We start from the raw sequence: 25,990 nt of genomic DNA, 5'->3' as shown, positions 1-25,990 counted from the left end.
GAGCCGCCTGTCCTGCCCCTGTTTGTGTTACTGGATTGATAGATGGGGGTGTGGGCAGCGGCCAGGCATCCCTGGCTGCCAGATAAATGGGTCACCTATTAATACGGCCCTGCAGAGAGGGCCCTCGGGCGAGGCTGCCTTCTGTCATGTCTGCGGCCTGTCCCCACCCTGGCCGCAGAAGGCTCTCGACGCTCCGACCGGGGGAGGGGACTGTGCATCCTGGCCAGGCTGCAGCTGGGGGCGGGCGGGAGCTGTGTGGGCCTGGCCTGGGCAGTGGGAGGGGGAGGGGCCCAGGGAGGTCCTGGGGGCCAGGGGGAGGCACCCTTCCACCCGCCCTTCACGTGACCTCTGCAGTAGGCACCTGCTTTTACCTGTTTTTAAAATTACTTTTCAATAACGCCAGGACCGTGGCGGATCTCCCGCCTTGCAGAGCAGGAAAGCATTGCAAGTGGGGCCACAGTCTCCTTTCATCGTCGCCCGTTCGGGCCGCCCGTGTCCCCGCCGGAACTCCCTCCGCGGAGCCACCTACCTGTGGGGTCCCACCGCCGCGAAGCGGGCGCTTCGGGGAGCGCATTCCACTCAGCACCCAGCGACCCCCAGACGCTCCGTCCCCCCGGAGAGAAGCCCCGCACTCAGCAGCCGCGGCTCCCCGGGCGCGGCCCCCCGCGGTAACCAGCTGCCAGCCGCCGCCACGGCTCTGCCCCCCGGGGACACTTCCTGTGCGGTCTCGGCGTCCGGGGCGGTCCGCTGAGCTTCCCGTTCCTGGTCCCCCCATGTGGCGTGTGTCCCATGCCCCGGTCCTTCTCAGGGCCGAGCAATACTCCATCGCACGATGCGCCTCCTCCATCTGTCCGGGGAGGGGGGGTTTGTCGCCACCTTCTGGCCGCTGGGAGCAGGTGCTGCTGCAAACATTTGGGCCCCAGCTGTGGATGAACACCTGTTCCAGGTGCCTCGGGTCCACCTGGCTTTGGAAGCAACGGGTCACCTGCTAACTCTCAGCTAACGGAGTTGCTGCCAGAGGCTTCGGAATCAAAAAAACCCTCAGATGATTTAAGCAGGCAGAGAACGAGGGCCTCTGGCCGCCTTCAGGACCCTGGCGGTGGGGTGCTCAGGTGCCTGCCACAGCCCGCTGTGGGGTACCCTGGGGCAGAGGAGGAGCCAGCACGCAGGGCCCTCGGGGGACAGAGCTGGGGGCTGGCGCCTCTGCCTGGGCTGGGATCACAGAGGGGAGAGCAGGCACCGAACGCTCAGTAATCGAGAAAAAGAAATCCTTTCAGGGTTCGCTTTAATTGGGATTTTTTGTGGACATAATTGTGGCGCCGCATGCAGCTGCACGAAATAACACGGGGAGGTCCCGTGTGCGTGCCCCTTACTCAGGAGCTGTCGCCCCACGGTGGCATGTCACCTGCACCCGCATGTGCGCACCTTTTAAGCTCTACCCGCTTCATCTCCTCCCCGGGGTCCCGACCCGCCATGGAAGCCAGGACCGAGGGCGTCCCCCGCCTTCCGCGACGTCGCCCGTCTCTCGTAGCCGCCCCGGCCCGGCAGCCCAGCTCCGCGCCCCGTTTCTGAAATATCACCGGCAGGGGGCGCGGGGCGTGGCCTCCTGGGCCACGTTTCTGCCCCGGAGGTCCCGCCTCGTCGTCGGGTGCCCGTGCCCTAGCTCCTTCCTTGTGCTTGCTGAGCAGGGCTCCGGGGTGTGGACGGACCACGGCGTGGTGTCCTGTCCCGTCGGAGGGGGTCCGCAGGAAGCGGCGGTGACCTGCGTGCACAGGTCCGTGATGTGTCCTCAAGGCGCCACCACAGGGTCCTCCAGCAGCTGTGCATTTAGGTTTGAAAGAATTGTCAATGGTTTGATGTAATACGTTAAAAGATTGGAGTTAATAAAAATAATCCCCAGTGGTCAAATCGCCAAAGCTTTAAGTAAAGACGGGACTCGGCGGGGTCCCCGTCGGTGTCTCGCGCAGCCCACAGATGTGGCACAAACGCGTGACGACACGTCCCCGCCGTCACGGTGTCACACCGGGTGTGCGCACTGCCCCCACCGTCCATCCGGCCGCCCCCGCCAGCCCCGGGGCCAGCGACCCTCCCACTGTCCCCACGTCTTGCCTTTCCCAGCGTCACGTAGCCGGGACCACACCGCGTGTGGCCTTTTCAGATCGGCTTCTCTCCCCCAGTGACGCGCGCTTACGGTCCCTCCGTGTCTCTGGGTGACGCGACGGCTCCTTTCTTCTTAGCGCTGGGCAACATCCCGCCGTCTGGACGAGCACAGAGCATTCATCCACGGGCCGAAGGGCGTCTCGGGGCTTCCAGGTGTTGGCGCCCCTGAGCGAGCTGCTGCAGACGGCGCGGGCAGGGCTGCGTGTGGACGAGGGTGGCCGCCGCCTCAGGCCGACACCGAGGGGCGCGGCCGTCAGCTCCCGCGGCAGGGCCGCGGCCAGTTCTGTAGGCTCCGCCCGGCCGCCCCCCACGCGGCCGCCCCGTGCGCGTCCCCCGGCAGTGGCGCGAGCGCCTGTGGCCCCGCGTCCTCCCGCGGGTGCTGGCGTCCGTGCCCCGGGTCTGGCCGTTCCGACGGGAGGGCGCCGGCCTCTCCCGCTGTAAGCCGCCTTCCCCTGGGGATGCCGGATGCACGGCCCTCGCGTCTGCGCGTCCGCCGTCCGCGTGACCGTCTTTGGTGCGCTGTGCTCGGGTCTTTGCCCGTTTTTAATCGGGTCGCTGGCTTCCTTACTGGTTGTAAGAGTCCTGTGTGTTTGGGTGACAGTCTTTTATCAGACGTGTCTTCCGCAAACCTCTCCCGTCTGTGGCCGATCTGCTCATTCTCCAGACAGTGGCTTTCGTAGAGCTGAGGTTCTTAATTTTCATTAAGCCCAGCTCATCGGTTTTCTCTTTCACGGTGTTGAATCTAAGGAGTCCTCACCGGCCCGAGGTCACCCGGTGTTCCTGTATCTCTAGGAGTCTCACAGCGTGGCGTTTCGCACTGAGCTCCCTGACGGTCGGGGTGGTTTCCGTGGCGGGCCCAGGTCCGTGTGTGGGCAGACGCCGCCCACTGCCCGTGGACGTCCGCCGTCCCTGCCCGTCTGTTGAAGAGGCCGTCCCTGCTCCGCCGAGTCGCCTTTGCGCCTTTGTCGGAGCCGAGCTGACCGTGGCGGTGGGGTCTGTTTCTGGGCCGTCCGCGCTGACCGCCGACCTGCGTGTCCGTCCTGCGCCGACGCCGCGGCATCCCAGTCACCGCAGCGTGCCCGTCAGCCCTGAAGTCGGCGGCGTCCGTGCCCCGACGCGGCTCTTCTCCTTCGATGCTGAGCGGGCCGCGCCGGGCCGTGGCCTCCTCTCCGCGTGAGGCTCGGCGTCCGTCCGCCGTGTGCCGGGGCAGCGCGCGGGGCTCTCGTCGGGGCCGCGCTGGCTGTCCCACACCCTCCCAGCCTTCGCTGGCCGTGGGCAGGGGCTCTGGGGACAGACCAGCAGGTGCCTGGGCATGTCCCACCTCTGCTTCCTTTTCGAGACATGGGGGCTCCTGGGTGCCTGTGCCCTGGCGGGTGCTGGGAGTAAGGAGAGGGCTCCCTGCGTGAGGCCGGGGCAGCCCCTGGCCCGCTGAGCCCGCCCACGCGAGCTCGCTGACAGTTTTTTCACTGTCATTTTGGGGGTCGGCAGCCGGGGAGGGCTCAGACTCCCAGTCTGTCGGCCAGGGGGGACGTGGGCTCAGGGAGCCCGGCTGTCCACAAAGGCCGCCCGGTCACTGGGCAGCGACGCTCCCGCGAGGCCCCGCCCGGAGCAGGGCCAGCAGTTCTGGGCCTTCCGGCCCGACTCCGGGAAGTCGGAAACTCGTTTTTCTGCTTCCCTGTCCCCAGATATGAACAGCCCTGGCAGCCCGATGGCAGCGCTCCCGGCCCCGCGCGTCTGCGCAGGACGGGCCTCGGTTCCTTGAGCTCCGGGATCGGGCAATGGCATCATGGGGCCCGCGAGGGCTGTAGGTCAGGACGACCGTCCGCCATGGCAGGAGAGGCCGAGGGGCAGGAGGCGTCAGCCAGGGGCGGTCCCGCCCCGAGCACGGCCCCACGCGCACGAGGAGACTGTCAAACCAAGATGCGCCGGGCGCTCGCCGCGGGAGTGGGAGGGGGGAGGGGTCGGTACGCAATGCACCTGCCATCGGCGGGGCGTCCTAAGGTCGCGGTTTGACGAGAAACAAGAGTCGAAAGTATTACGAGTCAGACTTTATGGCCAAAAAAAAAAAAAAGGTGAGCGATGAGAACGTGGGGCGGGAGACGGAGGGACCCGCCGCTGGCGGTCTCGGCGCCCTGCGGGGACGTGGTGAGGGGCGGCCGCCGCCTGTGACGGACTTGGTGGCCTCGGGCGGCCCCCGTGCGGCCCCGTGGGCCAGCGCCGCGCCCCTCGGGGTGGGCCCAGAAGGTGCGGCTGCCGGCCCGAGGGCGGCGGGCTCAGGAGGGGCATCGCCCAGCATCCTGGGCGGGGGCCACAGCAGGCGGCCCCTGGCCCCCACCGAGCCCCGGCTCTGCCCGGCTCCGGGGCCGGATGCTCCCATGACTTGCCGTTTCCGGAAGGAAGTTCTTCCTGCTCCAGGTGCGGGTCAGATGGTGACGCATGGAGGTGCAGGGTCTAAACCTTGACTTTATGGATCAGCAGCAAAGAGCGAATTAAGGGGCCGGAAGTTACTGCAGACGGCCGGGAGCCAGGGCGGCTTTCCTGGCGTCCCCGGCCCTGGACGGGGTCTTGGTTACCCTGGAGCGGCCCGAGGTGGGTGCCCGGGAGCCCTGGGGGACCAGCGAGGGGTCCATCAGGGCGGGCTGCTTTCCTCGCCTGCTGGGGCTGTCCCCCGCGGCCTTCCGCACAGTAGCCTGCCAGCAGACGGTCCGTGTGCCTCGTGCCGCAGCTCTCTGGGCTTGGGGAGCAGGGGACAGCCCGCTGTGTGCACCCACGGTCACCGCGTGCTCGGGGTCCTGCGAACTTTCGCTGAGATTTTTTTACTTTGTTTTCTAATTCAGTGAACTTCCCATGATCTAGAATTACCCATTTTAAAGCGAACACGTGGTGACATTCATGGTGACATGCAACCACCCCTGTAGCCTCTGTCTGTCTCGTGGCTCTGCCTGCCCTGGACATGCCTCACAAGCGGGATCCTGCGACAAGCCGTCTTCCCGTCTGGCTCGAGGGCGACCTCGAGGGGTCACCCGCCTGGTCGCGAGGGTTAGCACTTTGTTCCCTTCAATGGCGGACCGACATTACGTCGCCGATGCACCGTGATGCTCATCGCGCCCTCCGTGACGGACGCCGGGCCGTCCCCACCCGTGGCCACTGTGACGCTGTGACGCCCGGGCCGCGCGTCCGAGTTCCTGGTTTCGATCGCTTGGGGCTTTGCTCGGGCTGGGGACACACGGCCTCCCCAGCTGTCGGAGCCTTTATTAAATAATAAAATAAGCACACGTGATCTGAGGCGCTCAGTGTGACGCAGTGACACCCCCAAACACAGTGACACCCCCACGTGGAGGATGAGCCCTCGGCCCCTGCTTTAGAGGTGGAGGTGAGCGGCCGCCTCTCCCTCGAACCTGACACTAGTGGGCTGCCGGTGGCCTGGGGGACACTTGCCTGGCCTCTGGAGGTGGTGGGCACTGTGGGAGCAGGGGGGCCGGAGGGGGCGGGGCCGGCTCGGGGACCCTGCTGGCGGCCTGGGGCTGAGGCCTGTGTGGTCCCGAGGCCTCGCTGCTTCCCCATAAACGACGGCGGGAGCACTTCATAAACACTCGCGAGCTGCGGAATGCTTGGCGTGGGGTTCGGCCGTTTCAGAACTAATAAACAGAGGTCGGCGGGGAGCGGAGGCCCAGTGCGCGGGAAGATCAAAGGCAGCACGGGGACTGTGTCCTCGGGGACGAGGCCGCCTGGTCCTTCCGAAGCCTGGGGGCTGCGCGCAGACCGCCGGTGGGGGTCCGCGGGGCCGGGCGGTGGCCACGGGCCCGGGGTCCAGCGGTGCGGGGCCCCTTCACGGCACAGGCTCCCTGGGACTCAGTGACAGGCTCGGCGATGTTTCCAGGACTCGGAGGGCTGAGGTCTGTGCCGGTCCCCACGGGGACATCTGGAGCGGGCTCTGTGACGGCCGGAGAGCAGCAGTGGGCTGCCCGGCCTCGGAGCCCGTGGGAGACACACCGCTGCCCTGGCGGGCTGTGCCCCGTGCCCCGCTTCCCCCCACGCCTTCCTCCCTCCGTGCCTTCATCCATTCCTCCGTGCATTCATTCATTCCTCCGTGCATTCATTCATTCATTCCTCCATGCATTCATTCATTCCTCCCTCCATTCATTCCTTCCTCCGCGCCTTCCCCCCCTTGCGCATCGCCCGTGTGCTCCGCCTGCCCCGTTGTTCCGGCCGGCGTGAGCGTGACAACAAGATGAAGAACCCATTATCTACTTTCTGGAACCTGGAGTCAGCCGGGGCGCTGGGGAAGCCACTGCCCGCGAAGGGGAGAAGAGCACATTAAACTGCTCCTGGCCCGGGCTGGCCTCGGGCACGTCACCCCAGTGCCCTCTCCCCAGAGAGGCAGACGCAGGAGGGGACGAGGGGCCCCCCCGCCCTCGGCCAGGCCCCCGGCAGCCCTGGTGTGCTGTGCTCACTGGAAGACGTGAGTTTCCCACCCTCGGCTGCTGGCTCCCCACCAGGCCCCGTCACCCTGCCCCCCGGGGGCATCAGCAGACACCTCTGCCTCGCGGCAGAGCCTGGCACAGCCCCCACCGGCCTGGGTGGCCAGGCCGCTCTGGGGCGGCTGCATGGAAAACCCACCCCATCCGTCACTGACGGGGTGCTGTGCCTGTGCGCCTGGGGTTCTGTCCACGGGGCCTGTTCCGCAGACGCCGGCTCCGCCTTCCTGTGTGGGTTGGAGCTAAGCTCAGGGGCCTGGATGGTCGGAGGTGGCTCGGCGAGGCTGCGGTCCCACCTCTGCCGCTGGCAACCCGAGGACCCGGAGGGGCGGCCCTCACGGCCCCCGAGCCGCAGCCCGCCTCCTGCGACGTGCAGGGCCCGGCCCGCGCGTCCACGTGGTCACTCGTTCCTCAGCGAACACACGCGTGTCCACGGCGCGGCGGGACCCCAGCCCCGCGGAGCCGTCTACCCGCGCTGGTTCCAGCCCGCTCAGCGTGAGCGACACACCCAGTGACCGCGCAGACCCGGCTCGGCGCGAGGCAGTAACCGCGTTGGCGCCGTCTGCGGCCACAGTGTCCTGAGATGCCGGCGTTTTGGATTCACGGGGTTAAAATGTATCATTGAAACGAATTGCGCCTGTGTCCCATTACTTTCTTAACGTGGCCACCGGCACACCGAGATCATGCCTGGTTGGCAGGCAGACATGCACCAAGTGGGCAGGTGACCAGGACATTTCGGGTGACAATACTGGCCGTGGCAGAAGTGAGCAGGGCGTTGTGCAGAGAGTGGGGTGGGGAGGCCATGCTTGTTCCTGCCCCGTGAGTCCTGCCTGCCCGCTCGGACCCCCTCGAACAGAGCGAGCAGAGCCCTGGGGCGGTCACTGACCCACGCGGGCCCAGCTGTGGGGCCCTGCCTCCCCGTCCCTCGCCGGCTGGATGGGGAGGAGGACACTGTCCGGCCACCTAGCCAGGCTGCGAGCAGCTGAGGAGAGCCAGGGCCGAGAGGTCGTGCACTTGGCTTAAAAGGATCCAGGCCCCTGCGGTCGTACGGGCTGTGGTTCCTGCTGCCGTCTGCAGGGCAAGGCCCTCTCTCCCGGTGGACGCTTGGACCCGGGGCGGAAGGGTGGTGGAGAGGCCCCCTGCGTGAGCTTCCCGGGGCCATTGTGAGGCTGCTCCATGGCCTGGGGCTTAACTCACAGGAATCCATCTTCTCCTGGCGCCGGAGGCGGGAAGCCCCGGATGGAGGTGTGGGCAGGGCTGGTTCTGCCCGAGGGGGAACCTGCCCCGGCCTCTCCTCAGCCTCTGGTGGTGCCAGCAACCCCCCGGGCTCCACCTTCGCACGGCCCTCTCCCGTGCGTGCGTCTGTCCCAATGTCCCCTTCCCCTAAGAGCTCCGGTCATGTCGGATCGGGGCACACCCACCCCAGTGCGACCTCGTCTTAGCTAGCCACATCTGCGACCGCTGATTTCAAACAAGGTCACCACCTGAGATTGGGGGTTAGGATGCCGCGTGAGCTCTGGAGACCATCCGGCCCGCACACCTGCTGCGGGGGAGGGTCGGCGGCCGAGCCCTGGACCCCACTGGGGCTTGGAGCTGCCGGACTCCCGCGGCCAGGAGGAGCCTGCGCTTGGGGACACCTGGTCCCGATGGCCTTCGTGCCCTGGTTCCCACAGGCTGAGAGGGCGGCCCCTCACCGCGGCCCATAGAGGACTGCTTGGGAGAAGCTTCCGGGAGGCAGGGCAGGGCTGGGGGGCTGGGCAACAAGGTTCCAGAGTCTGTCCCCACCGCCGCCAAGGGGCAGGCCCCCCGTGCCGTCCAGCCCTGCACTGGGGCCCCGTCGGTCCCGGGCCTCCTGGGAGCCACCTTGGCTCCCGCTGGCTCAGGCCATCCCCTGGAGAGGGAGCTGACGAGCCACCACTCAGGGCCACCGCCTCCTGCACGCCCTCCCAGCCCCCACGCTCCCGGGCTGCCCCCGGGCTGCCCCTGCGGAGGGGTCCAGAGAGGAAGCAGAGGGCAGAACTCCCCGGCACAGCCCGGCACCTTGGGGGGGCTCGGCTGCTCCCGCTGACCCGGGCTCGCGCAGTGGCAGTGGCGCGTGCGGCGCTGCGTCTCGGGGAGCAGCTGCCCTGGGGGAGGGCCTCCCCTGGGCTCGACCCCTCGCCTGGGGCAGACCTAGGTCGGTGTCCCAAGCAGATGCTGTCCGCTTGCTGCTCCGCTGCAGCCGCCCCGGCCGGAGTCCCCACCCGGTGCCCAGCCCGGCGGCCTCGGAAGGGCCCAGGGCCCGGCGCCCCCCGCCCCCGCCCGCTGGGCGCCGCCTGCCCACTGAGACCTCCTTTCATCGGACGCTGCCCTCTGGTTTATGGCTGCTCTTCTTTCCCGGGACCTTTGCACTGGGATTCCCATGCACCCCACCTACGGCAGATGTGCCCAAGGCCATTAACCCTTGGCTGCCCTGCCCAGCGTGGGATGTGGCCACCCCTTCCTGACGCCCAGCTGCTCTTCCCTGTCTCACCCTGAGGACAAGGCCGGGGCCACATGTGGGGACCGCGTCTCAGGCTTTGCAGACAGCATGGGGAGGGACTGAGCTGCCTGCGAGGTGCTGGGGACCAGCCCGTGAGCAGCTCCTGCCTGGCGGGGTGGGCACGGGGCAGCCCCACTGCCGACCGCTGGGTGCGATCCCTTCTAACTCGACCATGCAAAGGAGGAAACTGAGGCTCAGAGAGGCTTAGCACCCTGCTGGGGTCACACAGGACGTGGCTGGGGGCGTCTCTGCACCGAGATGCCTGCTCGGGGTGTCCCCTTGGGTCCCTGAGCCTGGCTCCCTGCCCTGGGCCCCACAGGGGGAGGCCCTCGGGAGACGTGGGAGCCGGGGCTCGTGGGACAGTTCGCCAAGACCGAAGGGCGCTTCGAAGCAGTGGTCAGTGTCGGGAGACCCTGGCCTGAGCCCTCGGGCAGAGGAGCAGGGAGGCAGGGGGCAGGACAAGAACGGCGTGACCCTGTCTTCCGGCAGGTCTGGGGGTGACCGGGGCTGTGTGGGCCGTGGGGGGACCGCTGGCCGGCCGGCCTGGAGGGGCATGGCGCCCCTTTATGGCTTCGAGTGTTCCTTGGGGAAGCTGTGACCCTTGACCTTTCTCTGCGGCGAGCTGGTGGGGGGTCACCTTCAGGCCAGCCCCGCACAGGCTGCTGCTCCCTGACTGCCCGTCGCTGGGGCACCATGGTGCTGCTGGGGTGCCCCAGCGGGGACGGCGTGGTCCCCGCTCCCACACGGCGCCCTGCCGAGCCCCCCGCAGCCGGGCGCCGGGCGGGCCAGGGCGTGGGGGCGCACACGGCCCACCGGGGCCCGTCTCGCAGCTGGAACTCGAGACAGACAGCCAGGGGGGTGTGAGCAGGAGCCGGGGCCGGCGGGGACTTGGGGGCCCTGCAGACGCAGACGGGCCAGGAAGGGGCGGACAGACCCACGGACGCACGGGCGAGGGCGCGGAGCACACGGGGGCCCTGCGGGCAGGTGGGGGCGGAGATGGGTCGTGAGGCCCGGGGGCCGGGTGGCAGTAGGGCAGCCTGGAAGAGAGTGCGGGTCTCTCTGAGGCCCTGGGGAACCCCAGAGCCCCATGTGGAGGGATGGGGGGCTGATGGCAGGGCACATCAGGGGGGTGGGAGGAGGCTTCGGGGTCCATGGTGGCTCCTGCAGGAACTGGAACCCCACTTGGGGGGCAGGTCCAGGACTGATAGGAATTGTCTGGGGACGTCGAAGACCCCCGGGGACATGACGCGGTTCCGCTGCCCGATTTGGGGGTGCTGACGGGGGCAGGGGTGATGGCAGCGCCGGGCTCCTGGCCCTCACCCCCCCAGGCGGGGCTCTCCATGGCTCCAGCGGACCCCGCTTTGTGCATTTTTTCTTTCTTTTATTTTTTTGCCTGCAGCTGGATTTTACTGTAAAGAGTAATAAATTAGAAATCTGGAAAAACATCCCTTGTCCCCACAAAGGACGTGGCTGTCCCCAGATGACTAACGGCTCTGAATTAACATCATTTAGTATTTACAACTTCCGCGGACAGGACTCACAGACGGCCCTGGGAAACCCTGCCTGCCCGCGGGGTATTTTTAGCGCCCATTGTCTGTCCTCTGCAGGTTCCTCTAGGCTCCGGCTCCCCGCGGAGGGCAGGAGGGTGCGTGAGGCTGTCCGGTCTCCAGGGGGCCCGGCCGTCCACCCTCGCCATCTGTCACTGACTCCGGCCGGCTCTGGTCTTTATCGAATTCTTGAGCTGGAGCTGGGTAGAGGAGGGAGATGCCGAAAGCTCCCCGCCTTGTGGGGGACAGGCGGGTGCGTGAGGGCTGCGGGGCACGGAGCAGTAGCTGAGCCTCTCAGGTGCCGAGCAGGGCTGAGGCTGAGCATGGGGGCCCACGGTCCACGTGGGGTGGGGCCCGGGGAGGGGCGTCGAGGGGACGACCGGCGGGCCAGGGGGTCCTGAGGCTCTGTGAGCAGACTCCCTGCTCCTGCCTCCGTTTGGGGTCCTCAGGGAGGCCTAGGGGGCCCCCTCTCTGCCCCCGAGCTGCCGGGACAAAGCCGTCCTGGCCTGGGGACCACGGCAGGCCGCTCGTGGGTGAGGGGCCGAGCAGGGCTGAGGGGTGTGGCCTGCATCTTCTCTGGTGGCTGAAATGCTGCGTGGTCCGTGTCAGACTGAGGACACAGGTGGGACAGAGGGCGGGTGGCGGGGGCCGTCGCCAGGGCCAGGCGGGTGGCCCTCACCACCAGCACCCGGGCTGCCGGCAGGGGCGACCATCCCCCGCCGTTCAGAGGCAGCAGGGACTCGGACCCGGACCGACCGGATCTGGTCACGAGCCCCACGTGTCTGGCTAATGCTGTGGTGTTCATCTGTCCTCGACCCCCGTGTTCTCTCCTGACAGCCGTCCAGCACCGTGCGGCCCTGAAATACGGCTTGGGAGACCCTGTCTGCTGCCTGGGGACCCCCCGGCAGCCGCCCCTCGGTCCTGGCTCTGAATTTCCCGAGGGCCCCCTGCAAGGGGCTGGCTCGCTAAGAGTCTCTTGGCCAGGGAATGCGAAGATGAACTTCATTTGAGCATTTAATGTCCCCTCTCATTCATAAAATAAACAGGGGAGGTTTATCTGCGAGTGGCCGTGACCCTCACTGGCTCGGGCAGTCCGGTGCCCTCTGTCCTCTCCGGTCCCCAGCGCGGGAAGCGGCTCAGGGCCGACCCAGGTGCGCGTCTGCCTTTGAGCGCTGTGCCCCGGCACTTCGGTCAGGAGGGTCAGCGGGGCTGGGCTGGCATGTCCTAAATCTTTCACCAGAAAATCCCGGGGCGGGGGGCCTTTGGAGGACCGCAGACCGGGGAGCAGCCCTCCGGGAGCCCGGCGGACGGCGCATGCTCACTCCGAACGCCCTTGACTGAGGAGGCTCCGTACGAAGGGTTTTCTGTGTTTAGTTTAAAAGCTTCAGGGAAGCTCACTACGGCCTTCCGATCACCCGGGTGGCAATTTTGTGGCTCCGGGCTCTATGCCGAGGGCTCAGGGGGCTCACGGCGGGGCGGCTGCCCGCCTGATCCTTCTGGAACGAAGGCAGAGGGTCCAGGGAGGGGCCCTCAGAGCCATTCATCTCGGTTCCGGGCTCGGCTGAGTTCACGCCACCCGCTGCACCCCACCCCCTTCTCCCAGCCCTCGCACCCAAGGGTGGGAGATGGACCGGTAGGCACCTGCGGATCGTTGCTCATTCTCCTTGGGGACACCGTTCCCCAGTCCAAGCCCAGGCCCCACGGTGTCAGGCCGGTCAAAGCCACACTGAGTCCCAGGGACCAGCCACTTGCTGGCCTCGAGCTGGCCAGTGCCCTTGGGTGACTTCTGAGCTCTGTCTGCAGGGCTAGGGTCAGGGGGCAGCCTCGGCCCCAGGGGTGGCTCACCCATGAGGGAAGCTCCCCAGTGGGGAGTCTGGGGGCTCCTGCTGGCCGGCCCCAGGGGTAGGGGCCCCTCCCCGGCCCCTCCCACCCACCCTCCCTCCCCCTCTCGGAATTGCTGGCAGACTCCCGGGTCCTTGACTGGGACAGCGCAGCGTTCCCTTCAAACCCTTAGAGGAACTCCTCGCCCGCGCTCCACGCTGCCCGCGGCCGTCTGCCCTGCCCACACTGCGTCCCCAGCCCAGGGCAGGCCCCAGTGTCACCCCCAGGGCCCTGCGGGCCTCTCGGCGTGGGGAGGGACGCAGGCCCCGGCTCAGGGCGGGGCTGTGGCTCTCAGACCAAAGACGGTGAGCGGTCAGCGGTCAGGAATCACCCTGTCCTTCTCCATCCTCTCCGTCTCCCCGTCTCCTGCCTGCCCCTCATGGCCTCGCCCCTCTCCCCGTCCATGCACGTGGCCTACGCACTGGGGGTCCCCCTTGACCTGCCCATTCCGGCCGCCAGGGCCTCTCAGAGGCCAAGAGCAACGGCCCGGCCCTCGGCCGTGTTCTGAGGCCCTCTGCATATTGGAAAGCAAAGATTCTCCAGAACAGGGCACAGTTGTGTAATCTCGCAAATGTTTATTGAACGGCTGGTCCCCTTCTACTCGCAGGGGGCTCACTCGGCAGCCATGAGTTCAGAGGTCACACATGAAGTCCTCTATCCACGTTAGGGTCTCCCCACCCCCAGAGTCATTTCCAAATCTCTGGAAACCGGAATCCAGTGGATTCAGCCTGGCCAGCGTCCACGGCTTCCACGCCAGGCCTGCCGCGTGCGGCCCCTTCCTTCCCTAGTCCCACACTCCGTTGTCCAGAGTGGGAATGTCCAGCCCCGCCTGGCCCTTGACCCTCCTGTCCCCGGCCCTCCTGTCCCCGGCCCCTCCTGTCCCCGGCCCCTCCTGTCCCCTGCCCCTCCCAGGCCCCAGGAGCATGGGCTTCATGAACCCCCCTGCACAAAGCCTACTCTGGGGACCCCGCCTCACCTCCTTTGACCCCATCCCCGGCTGCCCTCAGCAGGACAGAAGGCACTGCAGGGTGACGGAGGACAGACAGACGCCACCTCCTCGCGGACGGACGGGCTGTGGGTGGTGACGGCCCAGCAGGGAACAGGCTCGTTCATGCACGGCCTCCGTCCCTGAGTGTTGGCCTGTGTGGGGCCAGGGCCTGTCCTTGGGGAAGGTGTTTCTAGCGGGCGAGAGCCGGGGAGCCGGAGGCGCTCAGCCCCACGGTCAAGGAGTGGATGAGCCAGGGAAGGCCACCTTCGCGGTCTCCTCCCTGGCAAGAGAGGCTGACGCGGAGGAGGTTTGGCGAACGGCATTTCGGGGTGAGCTGTGAGCCCAGCACCCTCGGGAGCCTGCCCCTTCAGGCTCACGGGACACGCTTCCGCGGCCACGGGACAGATCCCGCGTGCTGGGGTCTGCGTTGTGTGCGCTGTGTGTGTGGGGGGGGCCCAGGCGGTGGTAACAGCGAGCCCAGCGGGAACCTGTGGATGTGCCATGGCCTAGCGCCGCCTGAGGAGGACTTCGTGGAGGAGGTGGCGCCAGACGGTCTTGACCCGCGAGGGCCGCGTCCCGGGTCAGGCGCACGCGATGAAGGGAGTCGCAGCCCGAGGGGCAGCATGCGCACAGGCCCGGAGTGGGAGGCGTCTGGACGCTGGCCCGCGTCGCCTGTGCCGAGAGTGGACGCGGGTGTGGGGGACGGGGCGCCCGAGGCCGCGCCTGGGTCAGAGCGTTTGGGGAGAGACAGGCCTGGGCCTGCAGCGGGGAGCTCTGAGCTCCGGCCAGGCGGGCTGGGGGCCGGGCTGCGGCAGAGACTGGGCGGGAAGGGGACCTGCAGAGGGGGGCTGCAGTGGGGGTTATGGGGGGTCAGAGGGGCGGGCTCAGGGCTGAGACACCCAGGCGGGGGGCCACTCCATAGGCTCAGTGGGGCCTGGAGAACAAAGGCTGTTGGCCAGGGACGGAAAAGCCCACATCCCTCCGTGCGGCATCCTGCCCGGAGCCCAGCGCGGAGTCTGCTCGGGCCCCCCGCCCACCGCCGCCCTCCCCAGGCCCCGGCGCAGCCAGACGCCGTCCACCAGTGGAGCCGGGAGCCCTTTATCAGATAATAAATAAGGCGGCTGGAGCCCTCCGTGTCAACGTCTTGGCGGCCTCGCAGGGCACTGTGGGGGGGCTGCCCGGCACAGCCTCCGCCCGGCTGTTGGGGGCCGGCCACCCGGCAGGGCTCGGCCAGCTCAACCCCCACCGATGTTGGACGGGCAGCCCAGCTTCAGGGGGCCCAGTCTCTTGGCCTCGTCTGCCCAAGGAGGTCCGCGCGGGGGCCTCGTCCGCCTGTCTGGACGCCTGTCCACACGGCCCGGAGGACGGCGGTGAGGAGAGTGAGCACGCCGTCCCTCCCCCGAGGCTGCGGACCCTGCACTTGGTGGCCCAATACCGGTGACAGCGGTGACAGCGGTGGCCGTCTCGGAGACAAGTCCTTATTTGGTCAAACAAAGAGGTGGCTTCCCCGCCCAGCGCGCCGCGTCCCGGCCCGGCCCGCGGAGCCTTGTGCCCGTCCGGTGGCCGGCCGGCCCTTGCTGTGCCCTGGCCCCACAGGGACGGCCTGGCGCCCGGCAGGCTGGACGGAGGCTGGGCAGGGCCGTCCGTGGACGTGTGGCTGCCGCTCTGCATGTGGAGCGAAGCCCGGTGGAAGGCTTTGGGGTGCTTGACGAGATGTTCCGGTTCAGGGCCCCCCCAGCTCTCCCTGCTTTTCCCATGCCCTGCGCCCTGCTTCATCGCAGGGTCTCCCCACTTCCACCTCGGACGGACCAGTGGGGGCTCGGCGGACAGCCCCTGCGGACGAGAGGGGCCGCCGCAGGGCGGAGGACCCCTCCTCCGGGCTCTCTGGACCCGACTTCGGCCGCAGAGGGTGTGGGAGGCGAGGCGCACGGTCAGGCGGCCTGTCTGCATCCTGTCGCTCGGACCAGCGGCCCGGGCCGCCCCAGCCTGCCCGCTCCCCAGCGTCCAGTTGTTTGTGACGAGTTGGCAGATCCTCGGGGTGGGGGGCGGGAGGAAGAGCCGCAGGAAGGGGGCGCTCGGGGCTATGTTACGGCTCCAGGTCCTGACAGCTTCCGGCCCTGGAGAGGCGCTCGGGGAGCAGGGCTTAAATTTAGCAGCGAGGCTCCTACCCGGAGGTGGGGCGCTGAGCCCCCCACATCCTGGGCACGTCCTTACAAATGACAGAGACAGACAGAAGCGACGGCTTCTTCCTTCCCTCGTTGCCAAACCTCCCTTTGTTGGTGACGCCCCTTTGCCAACATCCGGCCCCTCCGGCCCGTCCCGCCTGTCCCACTGCGGGCACCTCCAGGAAGCCCCCTCGGGCCGCTACGTGGCGAGTGCGGCCTCCACACCCTGGGGCCTCGCGGGTGCACACGCACTGCTCATGCTCACGGGTTAGGGACCCTGGCACAGGCACGTGGCGCCCGCTGCCACCTGCGGATGGGGACACTGAGGTTCCGGGAGAAGCCGCCGGGCCGCCTGGCGGGCGGAGGTGCCGTGTGAGGACGCCCTGCCGCTCCCCCCCTGCCCGGCCCTGCTGTGGCCGGTGCCTCGGTTTCTCCCGCGGGGGGGGGGCGCGTGATGGCGTGGCACAGGGCAGTGCTCGCCCCGAGGGGCTGGGGCGGGGGGCTGGACCAGGAGATGGGGACCGTTCGCCTCCGTTTCCCGGGAGGGCCGGTGGGCATGGAGACGGGATGGCAGCAGGCTCTCCCCACGACCCAGGCCGCACGTCTGGCCACCCAGCGGGGTCCTGGGCCCAGCCCCGCAGACAGGCCGGGGACCCTCGCAGGCCACGGGAGAGGAAAGCAAAGTCAAGGTCTTTATTTCAGACATTTTCTCACGGACTCGTTTGTCTTTGAAAAAATAACGAGAGTCCACCGTGCGGGCGGCGGGCCAGTTGAACCGCGAGGGGCCCGTCCGGACCCTGACGCCTGTGACGACGGCAGGGGGCGCACGGCCAACTCGGGGGCTCGCAGGTGCGAAAGGTTTTTGAATCAGATGCAGAGTCGGGAGAGAGACGCTATCAACCGCAGGCTTTGCAAGCTTTTTTTTCCCAGTTTCTGGCTTTCCTGGAGAAAATAGGCCTCGTTGGAGAGAGGCAGCATCTGAACAGAAGGGAGGCTGAGGCCGCTTGGCGGGGCGCCGCCCGCTCCCCTCTGCCCCCCAACACCGGGCTGTCCTGCCACGCTGCCTCTGGCCAGCCGACCGGCACATTCCCCGTCCAACCTGCGTGGGGGGCCCCTGTAGGAAGAAGGGGTGCGCTTCGGGACTCAGGGACAGCGGGCAGGCTGGCAGCCCGTGTGGGTTGGGTGGGGGGCCCAGGCGCTTTGTCCTGCCCCCCAGGGGTGCTCATGGATTCCGCCAGAACAAGGCCCTTTCCTGCCCCTCTGGGAAACCTGTCCCAGTAAATACGGGAGTCCGCGAGGGCCACGCGGTGAAGGCTTCCCCTTGGGGTGGCGTCCTGGTGCGGTGCGTGGCCTGCACACCGTCCTGGGCAGTCTGTGCTCGGGGAGGGCTCCCCATGCCGTGCCCCTGTCGTTGGAACGTGCGACATGCAGGACAGACCCCGAGTCCCGCGGGCGCCTGCGTCCACCGCTGCCCAGTCCTGTCCCTGCCCGGCCTCGGCCAGTCCACCTTCGACCCGGTTTTACAGCAGGAGGCGGGGCTGTCCGGCTGCTGCGACCCGTGGGCACAGGCTGGGGTGCCAAGCGCCGCCGGCTGCCCCCAGTCTCACGTGGCTGCCGTGGCCAGTGTGTGTCAGAGGCTGCTGCAGCATTTGGGGTCCCATGCCGTCCGTGGGGGGCTCGAGCCCCTCCCCGGCCATCTTCCTCCTGCTCCAGGGCCTGACTGGGCCTGGGGGCCCTGCTGGCTCCCGGCTCTCCCGGCAGGTGGGCAGGCGGAGTCTGCTGTGCTGGAGCGACGCGGGCATGAGCCGGGGCCCGTGGGTGGCGAGGACCTAGGCCAAGGCCAGTGCACACCAGGCCTCCTGGCGCAGGGCCCCCCTGAGGCCAGCCTGGGGGCCCAGGGCCGTGGCGGGGAAGGCGAAGTCCTCGGGCTCGAACTTGAACTCCAGGCGGCTGGGGGCCAGGGGGTCGTCTGCGTGGCCAGAGGCCTGCAGGGAGGACAGGGTTCACCTGAGAACACCGGAGGCCTCCCGCGGGCCGAGAGCCCTCACGGCAGGGAGATCAGCCCAAGGCGCTCCCTCGGTGCGGGACGGGGGGACCCCTCGTGAGGGCCGACGCGGCCGCGCACACAGGGCTCCCGCGCAGCGTCGGCCACAGGTCAGCCCGCAGCACCTGTGACCGGCTGAGCTCCCGGAGGGGCCCACAGCGGCTCCCAGCTGCCCAGGGAGTCTGGGTCCCTGCGGCGCCCGGGAGCCAGCCCCGGACACCCACCCGCAACACCTGCCTTACCTGGGAGGTGACGCTGGGCGCAGGGCAGGAAGAGGGCGCCAGGCTGGGTTCCGGTTTCAGAGTGGCCGCTGGGCTCTCGGGGGTGGGGACAGAGGACGGAGAGGCCGTGCTGTGGCCTGCGGACCCTGGGGGGACGGTGGGGCGTGTGCGGAGCGGCCGGGTCCGGCCACGCAGCGCGGACACGGACACGGACACGGACACGGACACGGACACGGACACGCAGTGGGCGAGGGCGGCTGGGCGGGCCCCCTCCGTCCCCCCGCCCCGCCCCCGAGCACCGCCACCCCGGACAGAGCCGGTACTTGTACTTCAGAAGGCGAAGCTTGTACCAAAGATGTGAATGTCTAACGGCAGAATGTGAGACCCTCGGTGACTCCATGGCGAGAGCATGCACCACGCGGGAGGGGCAAGGGGCGGGGGCCCAGTCGGGGCGGGGGGGGGGGGTGGGGGGCGCGGGGTGGGGGGGCCAGCGGCTGGGCTGGCGGGGCGGGGGGGCCAGCGGCTGGGCTGGCGGGGCGGGGGGCAGCGGCTGGGGCGGGGCTCCCCGCGGGCGCCCTGGCGGCCCCGGCCCGCACCTGCGCCGGCCTTGGTCCTGGCCGCGCCCTTCGGCCTCCGCTTCCGCGTCTGGATGCTTTCCTTCTTCATCGCCAGGGGCCTGGGCACCTGGCGGATGCAGGCAGGGCGGACGGCTGGCCCCGCTCCCTGCTCGCCCCGGGGCCTCCCACGTGGACACCCGCCCTGATCACGGCCCCGCGGAGCCGGCCGCTCCTGGAGCCGACACGTCCTCACCGCCCCGTTGGGTGAGCTGCTGCCCGGGCTCAGTGTTGTCTTCCTGGTGGGTGTGGAGGAGCCGTCCCACCCCAACCCCTCCGCGCCCAGGGTCCCAGGGGTCCGGGGGCGCAGAGGCCAGACGAGGCATCAGGTGTCTGGCCTTGTCCCGGCGGAGGGGTGTGTGCCCAGCCGCACGATGGTGACCCGCGGGTAGCACGCGGCCCCCGGGCTGGCCCGCCCCGTCCTCTGCAGCCCCCACTCACCCCGTGCAGCTTCGCGTACAGGCCGCAGGCGTTGCACACGGGCTGGCCCTCCGCGTCACGGCGCCACAGCGTGGTGGTGGCCGTGTGGCAGTTGGCGCAGGAGAGGCCAGCACGGCGGGACGAGGGCTGCGGGCGGGAGGCGGCGTGAGCCGCGCGGGCCGCATGCAGGTGCGCCCGACACGGACCATGGCCAGGTGTGGGCCCGCGCCGCCTCTCAGCACGGACTCTGCCTGACTCCTGTTCTGGTGTTGGATGGGGTCTTATTGCCCACAGCCTGGGGGCCCAGATGCTCTGTGCCGAGCCCGGGGTCCCCAAGGGCGCCTTGGACCCACAGCCCTTCCCAGCACCCAGCAGCACAGCCTCCCGTTGGCACCGCCCCCACCCCTGCCCCCGGGCTTTGCCCTTGCTGCTCCCTGTTCCCGAGCCCCGGCCCAGTCCAGTCCCTCGTCTGAACCACGGGGATGCAGGGTGTCGAGACCGTCCTCCCACGGCAGGCGGCCAGCGTCAGACCAAGGCACACCTGCCACAGTGTCCCGGTGGTGGCCCCGGCACTGGGGCAGAAGCTCACGGCTGTTCCTAGGACGTGTGTCCTCAACCTATCGTCCGGCCCGGGCCCAGCCAGAGAACAATCAAGACACAGCCAAACCCAGGCACGAAAGGAACTGTCCTGGGCTGGGGCGGGCGGATGGGGCCAGCCTCAGTTTCCCCGTCTGTCAGTCTCCAGACCCTTCCTTCTGCAATGACCGAGGGCAGCCAGGCTTGCCGGCCGGCCACCTGCTTCCCCGGGCCGTGGCCAGTGGTCAGGGGCACAGGCCTGGCCCTGTGAATGGCCTGGGGGGACAGTGGGCGCCTGTCTGAAGCCGTTCCCCAGAAAACCGAGGACTCCAAAACCGCCTCCTGCCCCCTCCCCACTCCGCCCCCCAGGCCCGGCCTGCAGGGCCCCCACTCGCCCCTGCTGTCTGCACCCCACGCTCCAGACAACAGAACCGAAAGGCAAGGAAGGGACGAGCCCCGGAGGCCGCCAAGGGGACGCAGGTGGGCGCTCCGGCCCGGCTGGGGCTCTCCAGGTCTCCTCGGCATGCCCGGGGGACCTGTGCCCCAGCTGGAGTGGAGAGCCGGCGCCCCGCCGAGGCCCCAGAAGAGCTGCGGGGTGGGGACTGCAGCCCCAGAGCAGACAGAGGGGTGCTCCAGGCAGGAGCCCGGGACCCCAGGCCTGGGAGCCCACGGCCACACCCTGGCCTTGCCTAGACCGCAGCTGCTTGCCCTGGACCAAGGGTGTCCCCTCTCCTGCCCGCTCCCCGGCACTGGCCTCTCTCGTGCTGGGAGCAGGGCCAGGGAAGGGCTCAGAGGGGTGGGCATGTCACTCTGCCCTCCCAAGCCCACTGTCCAGCCTGAGGAAGGGTCCCCTCCCAGCCCCCGGCCCCCATGCCAGCCATCTTCCCCACGTGGCAAGGCCTCGGGACCTTCCTCTGGCCACCAGATTTAGCAAAGCCCTGGGGTGCTCGGCCCCATGAGGAATCCCGGTAGCAGTGTGGGCTCTGCCCGGGTCCCCACCTCCTACTGTGCCGCCGAACCCAAGGGGACCGTGGCCTGAGGCCCCCCGCACTCCCCATGCGGCTAGGAAACCTCGGGCACCTTGACCCCCCCACCCCCACCCCCGAGTTCCCACCCCTGTCCCATGTTCAGAAAAATTCCACCGTCGCGGAAACGTAGGAATCACGTGAGGGTGCCTCCACCCCGGCCTCTTGGGACTAAAACCCTTCCAACAGAAACTCCCGAGAGGGCGCGGAGCCACCAACGGGATCACACAGCACGCCCGCAGACGCACGCGCCCCCGAACGCCCCCCCCTCCGGTCACTCTGCACCCCAGGGGGCGCTGGCGGGGGGGGGGGGGCCGGGGCAGCACACGGCCCGCAGCCTCCCCCACGGCGTGCAGGGCGCGTCTAAGTCTCTGGACAGTGCGCACGCCTTACAATTAAGAAATCGGAAAATCACGTTAGAATTTTAAAAATGGGAGGGGAATTCTCAATAAAAACAAATAAAAACGGTGTCTGCTCGTCGATGTCCTCTCCCCTCCCCAGACTGCGTTCCACGGAGGGGAAACTGAGGCTCAGGGGCACGGGGGGGCCAGCAGGCCGTGCTGCTCCCGGGGCACAAACCCCCCTCCGTGTCCCGGGGGCCTCCGTCTGTCCCCTCCCTGACCGGACAAGCAGCCAGGCCCGGCCACTCTCGGGCCCGGACCCGACCGCCAGGCCAGGCCTCTCGGCTGCATTTTGTTTTTCTTCTTTGGTCTGTTTTTTTTCAAAAGAAGTGAAACTTCAAAGCCTGCTGGCAGCCAAGGCAGCCTGGGCGGGGGCCCTGGGGGGGAGGGAGGAGCAGGGGCAGGAGGGGCAGGGACGGGCCAGAGGGGTGAGGCCGTCCCTCCCCACTGGGAGACACTGGGGAGAAAGTCAGCACCAGGCCCGGGCCGCCCCGGAGCACTGCGGGGAGGGAGCTCCAATCTCAGCCGGTCTCCTGCTCCTGGACAGGAAGCCGTGGTGGACACGTCCTGGGCCCGATCAAGCGCCGTCCCCTGGTGCTTGGGAGTCCGCGAGGTGGGCCACGCCGGAGGGAGCGCCCGGCGGCCCTGAGCGTGAGCGGTTGGAGCCCAGTCAAGGCCCGTTCCCGCCGCCAAGTCCCGGGCCGCGTCCCAGAGCTGGCGCCAGAGCCGGGCTGGGGCCAGCGGGGCTGCCGTCCGCTGACCTTGGCCGTGGGCTGCTGTGTTTGAGAGTCAGGCCGTGTGGGGCTCCAGGGGCATCCGGCCCTACGAGCGGGCAGATGGGCAGCCCACGGGGAGGGGGACCCCACAGCCATCCACCCTGCATGTCTCCTGATGGCGGCCTCAGGTCAAAGGCACCTCCGCACCCCAGACTGTGTGTGACTAAGGGCACGCAGGGGCTCAGAGAGCAACCGAGACGTGGGACCCTGGGGGGGGGGGGGTGCGTAGGCTCGTTACTGTCACACGCCTGTATTTTTGGTGACAAGTTTCTAGGATGTTTGTAATCATTTTAAAGAAGGTTAGGACAAGTTCTTCTGGGGGAAGCCCCCGCTGGGGCAGCAGGCCTGGCCACACGTGGGGGGCAGTGAGGCACTGGAGTATGGGGCCAGCAAGGGCCACCAGCCCAGCCCCTGGCTGGGAGCCTCAGGACTCTGAGACTCAGGCTTCCGTGCCAGCCTGGCCCTCCCAGGACCGGCCACAGGGCGATCAGCTGGGCCGTCCTTCCTGAGTGTCAGGTGAGGACCCCTAGGACCCTGCTCGGGGAGCCAGGGAGGCCCGGCCTAGGGAGAGGACGGAGCCGGGGCGGGGGCGGGGGAGGCTGCTGCTTGGGGTCAGGAAGTCTGGGTTGCAACCCCACAGGACCCTTCCCTTCTTAGCCTGTTTCCCTTCTTTAACCTGTCCCCCTTTTTGGGGGACACAGAGCCCCAAACTCTAACCCAGATCAGAGGAAAAAAAACAGTGGCCACCCTGCAACTGCCTGCGTCGGCCCGGCTCCTGCCCGCCTGGGGGCCTCAGAGGCCCGCCCAGTGCTGACCATGGCAGGGCCTTGGGTTTCCGTGGAGAAAGGCCTGCGGCCGAGGCCCCCGGCCCGGACCAGCAACCGGCAGCGGCTGGTGGAGCCACGCACGCCAGGGTCGGCCAGGGACTGGACCCCGGGCACACCCCGTCAGGGCCTCAGGTGCCAGAGCGGCCAGAACCCGCATCTCGGCCCTGACACGGCCTCACCCCAGCATTGGGCGGGGAGGCTCGGCACCCCCGGAAATGGCCCGGCAGCCAGACCCCGGCCGGGAGCCACCGCAGCCCCACCGACTCGGGACTCCCGCAAGCCGGGCAGGCCCCACACTTGTTTACGGAATGACGCGCGCATCAGGGTTTGCCTGTGGAACGGGGCCGAACAAAGCACCTCTACACCTGCACACAGCTGTGGGGACTCTGCCCCACCCTGGGCAAAAGTCGGGCTCCCAGCCCCCCACTTCCACGCCGCCAAACGCCAGAAGGAACCAAAAGTGAAAACAAGCCTTGCCCTGAGGACGGCCATGGACCCAGAGCACCCCGTGGCCTCCGGCACGGCACCCACCCGGACCGGCCTGCCCTTCGGTCCCTGCCAGGTCCCCTCAGACCCCCAGCACTAGGCCGGACAAGAAGCTCGCTCACCCCAGTCACCCTCGGAGCCGCAGGGCTGAGCCCCCAGAGGCTGTCTCGGTCCACGGCCATCGCCTACGCAGCCAGGGTCCAGAGACAACCGTTCTGGGGAGACCCCTCACCTCCCCCACAGACCCCGCCAAAGCGCCGCCTAAAGGCTCAGGGCCGGGGCCTCCAGCTCCCCGGGCGGTGGCCACCAGCCGCCAGGGCCCCAGGCTGGTGGGGGCACCCACTCCTGTGCCTCCCACCAGCACCCGTGGGACTCCCGCTGCCCGCTGCCCGGCAGGCCCCGCCCCGGCCCCCGGCCCCGCGCACTCACCAGGCGCTTCTGCGGCCGCACCAGCGGCCGGTTGACCCCGTTCATCTTGTGGTAGAGGCCGCAGGCGTTGCACAGGTAGTGGCCGGTGCCGTCCCGTCGCCACAGCGGTGTGGACAGTGCCCCGCAGTTGACGCACTCCCGGCCCTCGCCGGGGAACTCCCCCAGGACCTCGGACCCTGCGGGGACAGGCAGCGCCTGGGGCGGGCGGCTCCTCCCGGCCGAGGCCGCCGCCGCGATTTCCCTTTTATCTGAGCGCTTTCGACTGACTTTACTTTTAAATCTATTTATCTGTTTTAATTTTTAATTTTCAGTCTGTGCAGTCAGTGGAGGGGATTTAAAACACTCCGCCTCAGGGTTTTGTCGTAAGGTGGGGGAGGGCGGGCAAATGACGCCTCGGGGAGCCGCCGGGATCCAGGGCCCTGCACGGCGCTGCGACTTTGATCCCTGGGAAAGGCAGGAGCGTCTACACCGGCAGAGGGAGGGCCTGGATCGGGGGCCCTCACAAGGACCAGGGCCCCACTGTCCGCTCTGCTGGAGTCGTACGCACTGTCCCGCCTGGAAGGCAGGGCAGCTCGGCCTGCACCCCGCACTCGGAACACCCAACCGGCTTCCAGGCCCGCCAGGCGCCGGTGACGCTGCCGGTGACTCTGGGGCCAAGGGGCGGGGGTGGGGCGGGGATCAGTCATCCCCGGCCAGGGTGGGCGCCAGCGCGGGGCGCTCCTGGGCGCCGTGGCTGCGGGCACCCGCTTCCTGCGCTGGGGTGGCAGGCGGAGGTGTGGCCGGGATCGGGCTGCCAGGGGTGACAGTGGAGCCGCGGAGGGCTGGAGCGGTTCCCCGCTTTGCAGGCCTGAAATCCGATTATCCAAATTGATAAGGAGGAGCTGTTGGAACCAGGTCTCGAATTAGAATATGTAAACACTCGAGGACAGAGAGGAACCTGGCGGCTTGCTTAAAAAGACTGCTGTTTCGAACTTCAAGAAGTCACTTACAAAACTTTTTGTACAAACGTTTAGCACGTAGGCTCGAAGCCGGCACCCGCCAGAACGCCAGGCTCGGTTCGGGGAAGGAAAGCAGAAATCGATGCGTTTCCTTCTGACGTGCAACAGGAACGCAGGACACGGGGTTTTCCTTTCGCCGGGTGAGGCTGCGGCAGGCACTGCCCTGTCCCCAGGGTTCCGCCTGCCCCGGGCCGGCCTGCCCCAGGCCAGGAAAGCCACGCATTTCGTAGGGTGCGGGTTTGCACCCGGGAATGCACAGCACCCAGGACCCAAGTCGGTGGAGCCGCCCCCAGCACCGCACTCACCCAAAGTGGCTCTGCGGCCCTGGAGACCGTGCAGGATGCGGCCCTGGAAGGGTCCGGAGGCCCAGGCCGGGGCCATCTCGGCGCTCAAGTAGGCCGGGTAGGTGGCGGGGTAGGCGCCACCGCCGGGCCTGCACAGCGCGCCGGGGAACTGCTCCCGAGTCCGCAGCGCGCCCTCGTAGGCGCTGCCATCGCGGCCCCCGGCGCCGCCGCCGGGCCCCGGGGGGCTGTGCGCGAAGGGGAAGGCGGTGGCCCCAGAAGGCTGAGCTGCCAGCGGCGGGGGTGGGCTGCCAGCGCCGAAGGCGGGAGAGTCCGCCGAGGTGGCCGGAGCCCAGCCGGGGTGCGCGGCGAGCGCGGGGGGCTGCGGGCCGGGCTCGCACGCCGGCAGGTAGGGCACCGCGGAGGCGACGCGCGCCGGCGGCACGAACACCGGGGCCCCCGCGCCCGGCGCGCGCAGAAAGGAGCCCGAGTCGGCGTAGGCGGCCGGGCCGGGGCTCGGGGCCAACGCCAGGCTCTGGTACATCGTCCCGGGCGCGGCCTTGACCTGTGGGCAAGAGGGGCCGGCGTGGAGGTCACGGCCGCCGGGCGTCCGCGCCCGCGACGCGCGGGGCAGGTGCGGGTCCTCGGGCCGCGGCCGGGCCGTCCCTGGGGCGGGCCCCGGGCGCGCGGGGCACCGGGGACGCCGAGCTCGGCTCCTCCGCTGTCGGGGCCTCGGAGGTTCCCGGGGTCGGCCCCGCGGGAGCTGAGAGGGGCGGCGGGAGGGCGCGGCGGCCGCGGTGGGCGGGCGACAGGCACGCTGCGGACTGGGAGCGGGGGCCGCGCGGCTCCGCAGGGAACCCCGGCGCCGCGGCCGCCCCTCGCGCCGCCCCGCCCCCGCCCGCCCCGCCGCGCCGCCCCTCGCTCCCCGCGCCCTCCCCGCGCTCCCGGCGGGGTCAGCGCCGGGGCTGGGGCTGCGGCCACGGCGCCACGTGACCCGCGCAGGCCCGGCCCACGGCGCTCCGCGGGAAAGGGGACGCGGGCGCCAGGCGCGGGGCGCCCGGCTCCGAGGCCCGGCCAGCGCAGGCGACAGCAGCGGGCCGGCGCTCGTGCGTCCCGGGGTAGCGGGCGGCAGAACCTTCTCTAAATCTGTGC

General features: G+C 69.0%; 1 protein-coding gene across 1 annotated transcript; it reads right to left on the bottom strand.

Moving 5' to 3' along the window:
• Window positions 1–16,437: 16,437 nt before the first annotated feature.
• Window positions 16,438–25,382, bottom strand: GATA5 (GATA binding protein 5). Its single transcript, XM_016132258.2, has 6 exons — window positions 24,863–25,382; window positions 23,560–23,735; window positions 19,061–19,186; window positions 18,602–18,689; window positions 18,027–18,151; window positions 16,438–17,725 (listed from the first exon to the last, which is right to left on the bottom strand). The coding sequence occupies exons 1-6, from the start codon at window positions 25,380–25,382 to the stop codon at window positions 17,570–17,572; spliced, it is 1,191 nt and encodes a 396-aa protein (XP_015987744.2). The 3' UTR covers window positions 16,438–17,569.
• Between the last annotated feature and the right edge of the window lie 608 nt (window positions 25,383–25,990).

This window comes from Rousettus aegyptiacus, unplaced genomic scaffold, assembly GCF_014176215.1.
Source record: "Rousettus aegyptiacus isolate mRouAeg1 unplaced genomic scaffold, mRouAeg1.p scaffold_m13_p_12, whole genome shotgun sequence".
In the NCBI taxonomy this organism is placed as follows: Eukaryota; Metazoa; Chordata; class Mammalia; order Chiroptera; family Pteropodidae; genus Rousettus; species Rousettus aegyptiacus.
This window is presented reverse-complemented; position numbering and strand designations above follow the sequence as displayed.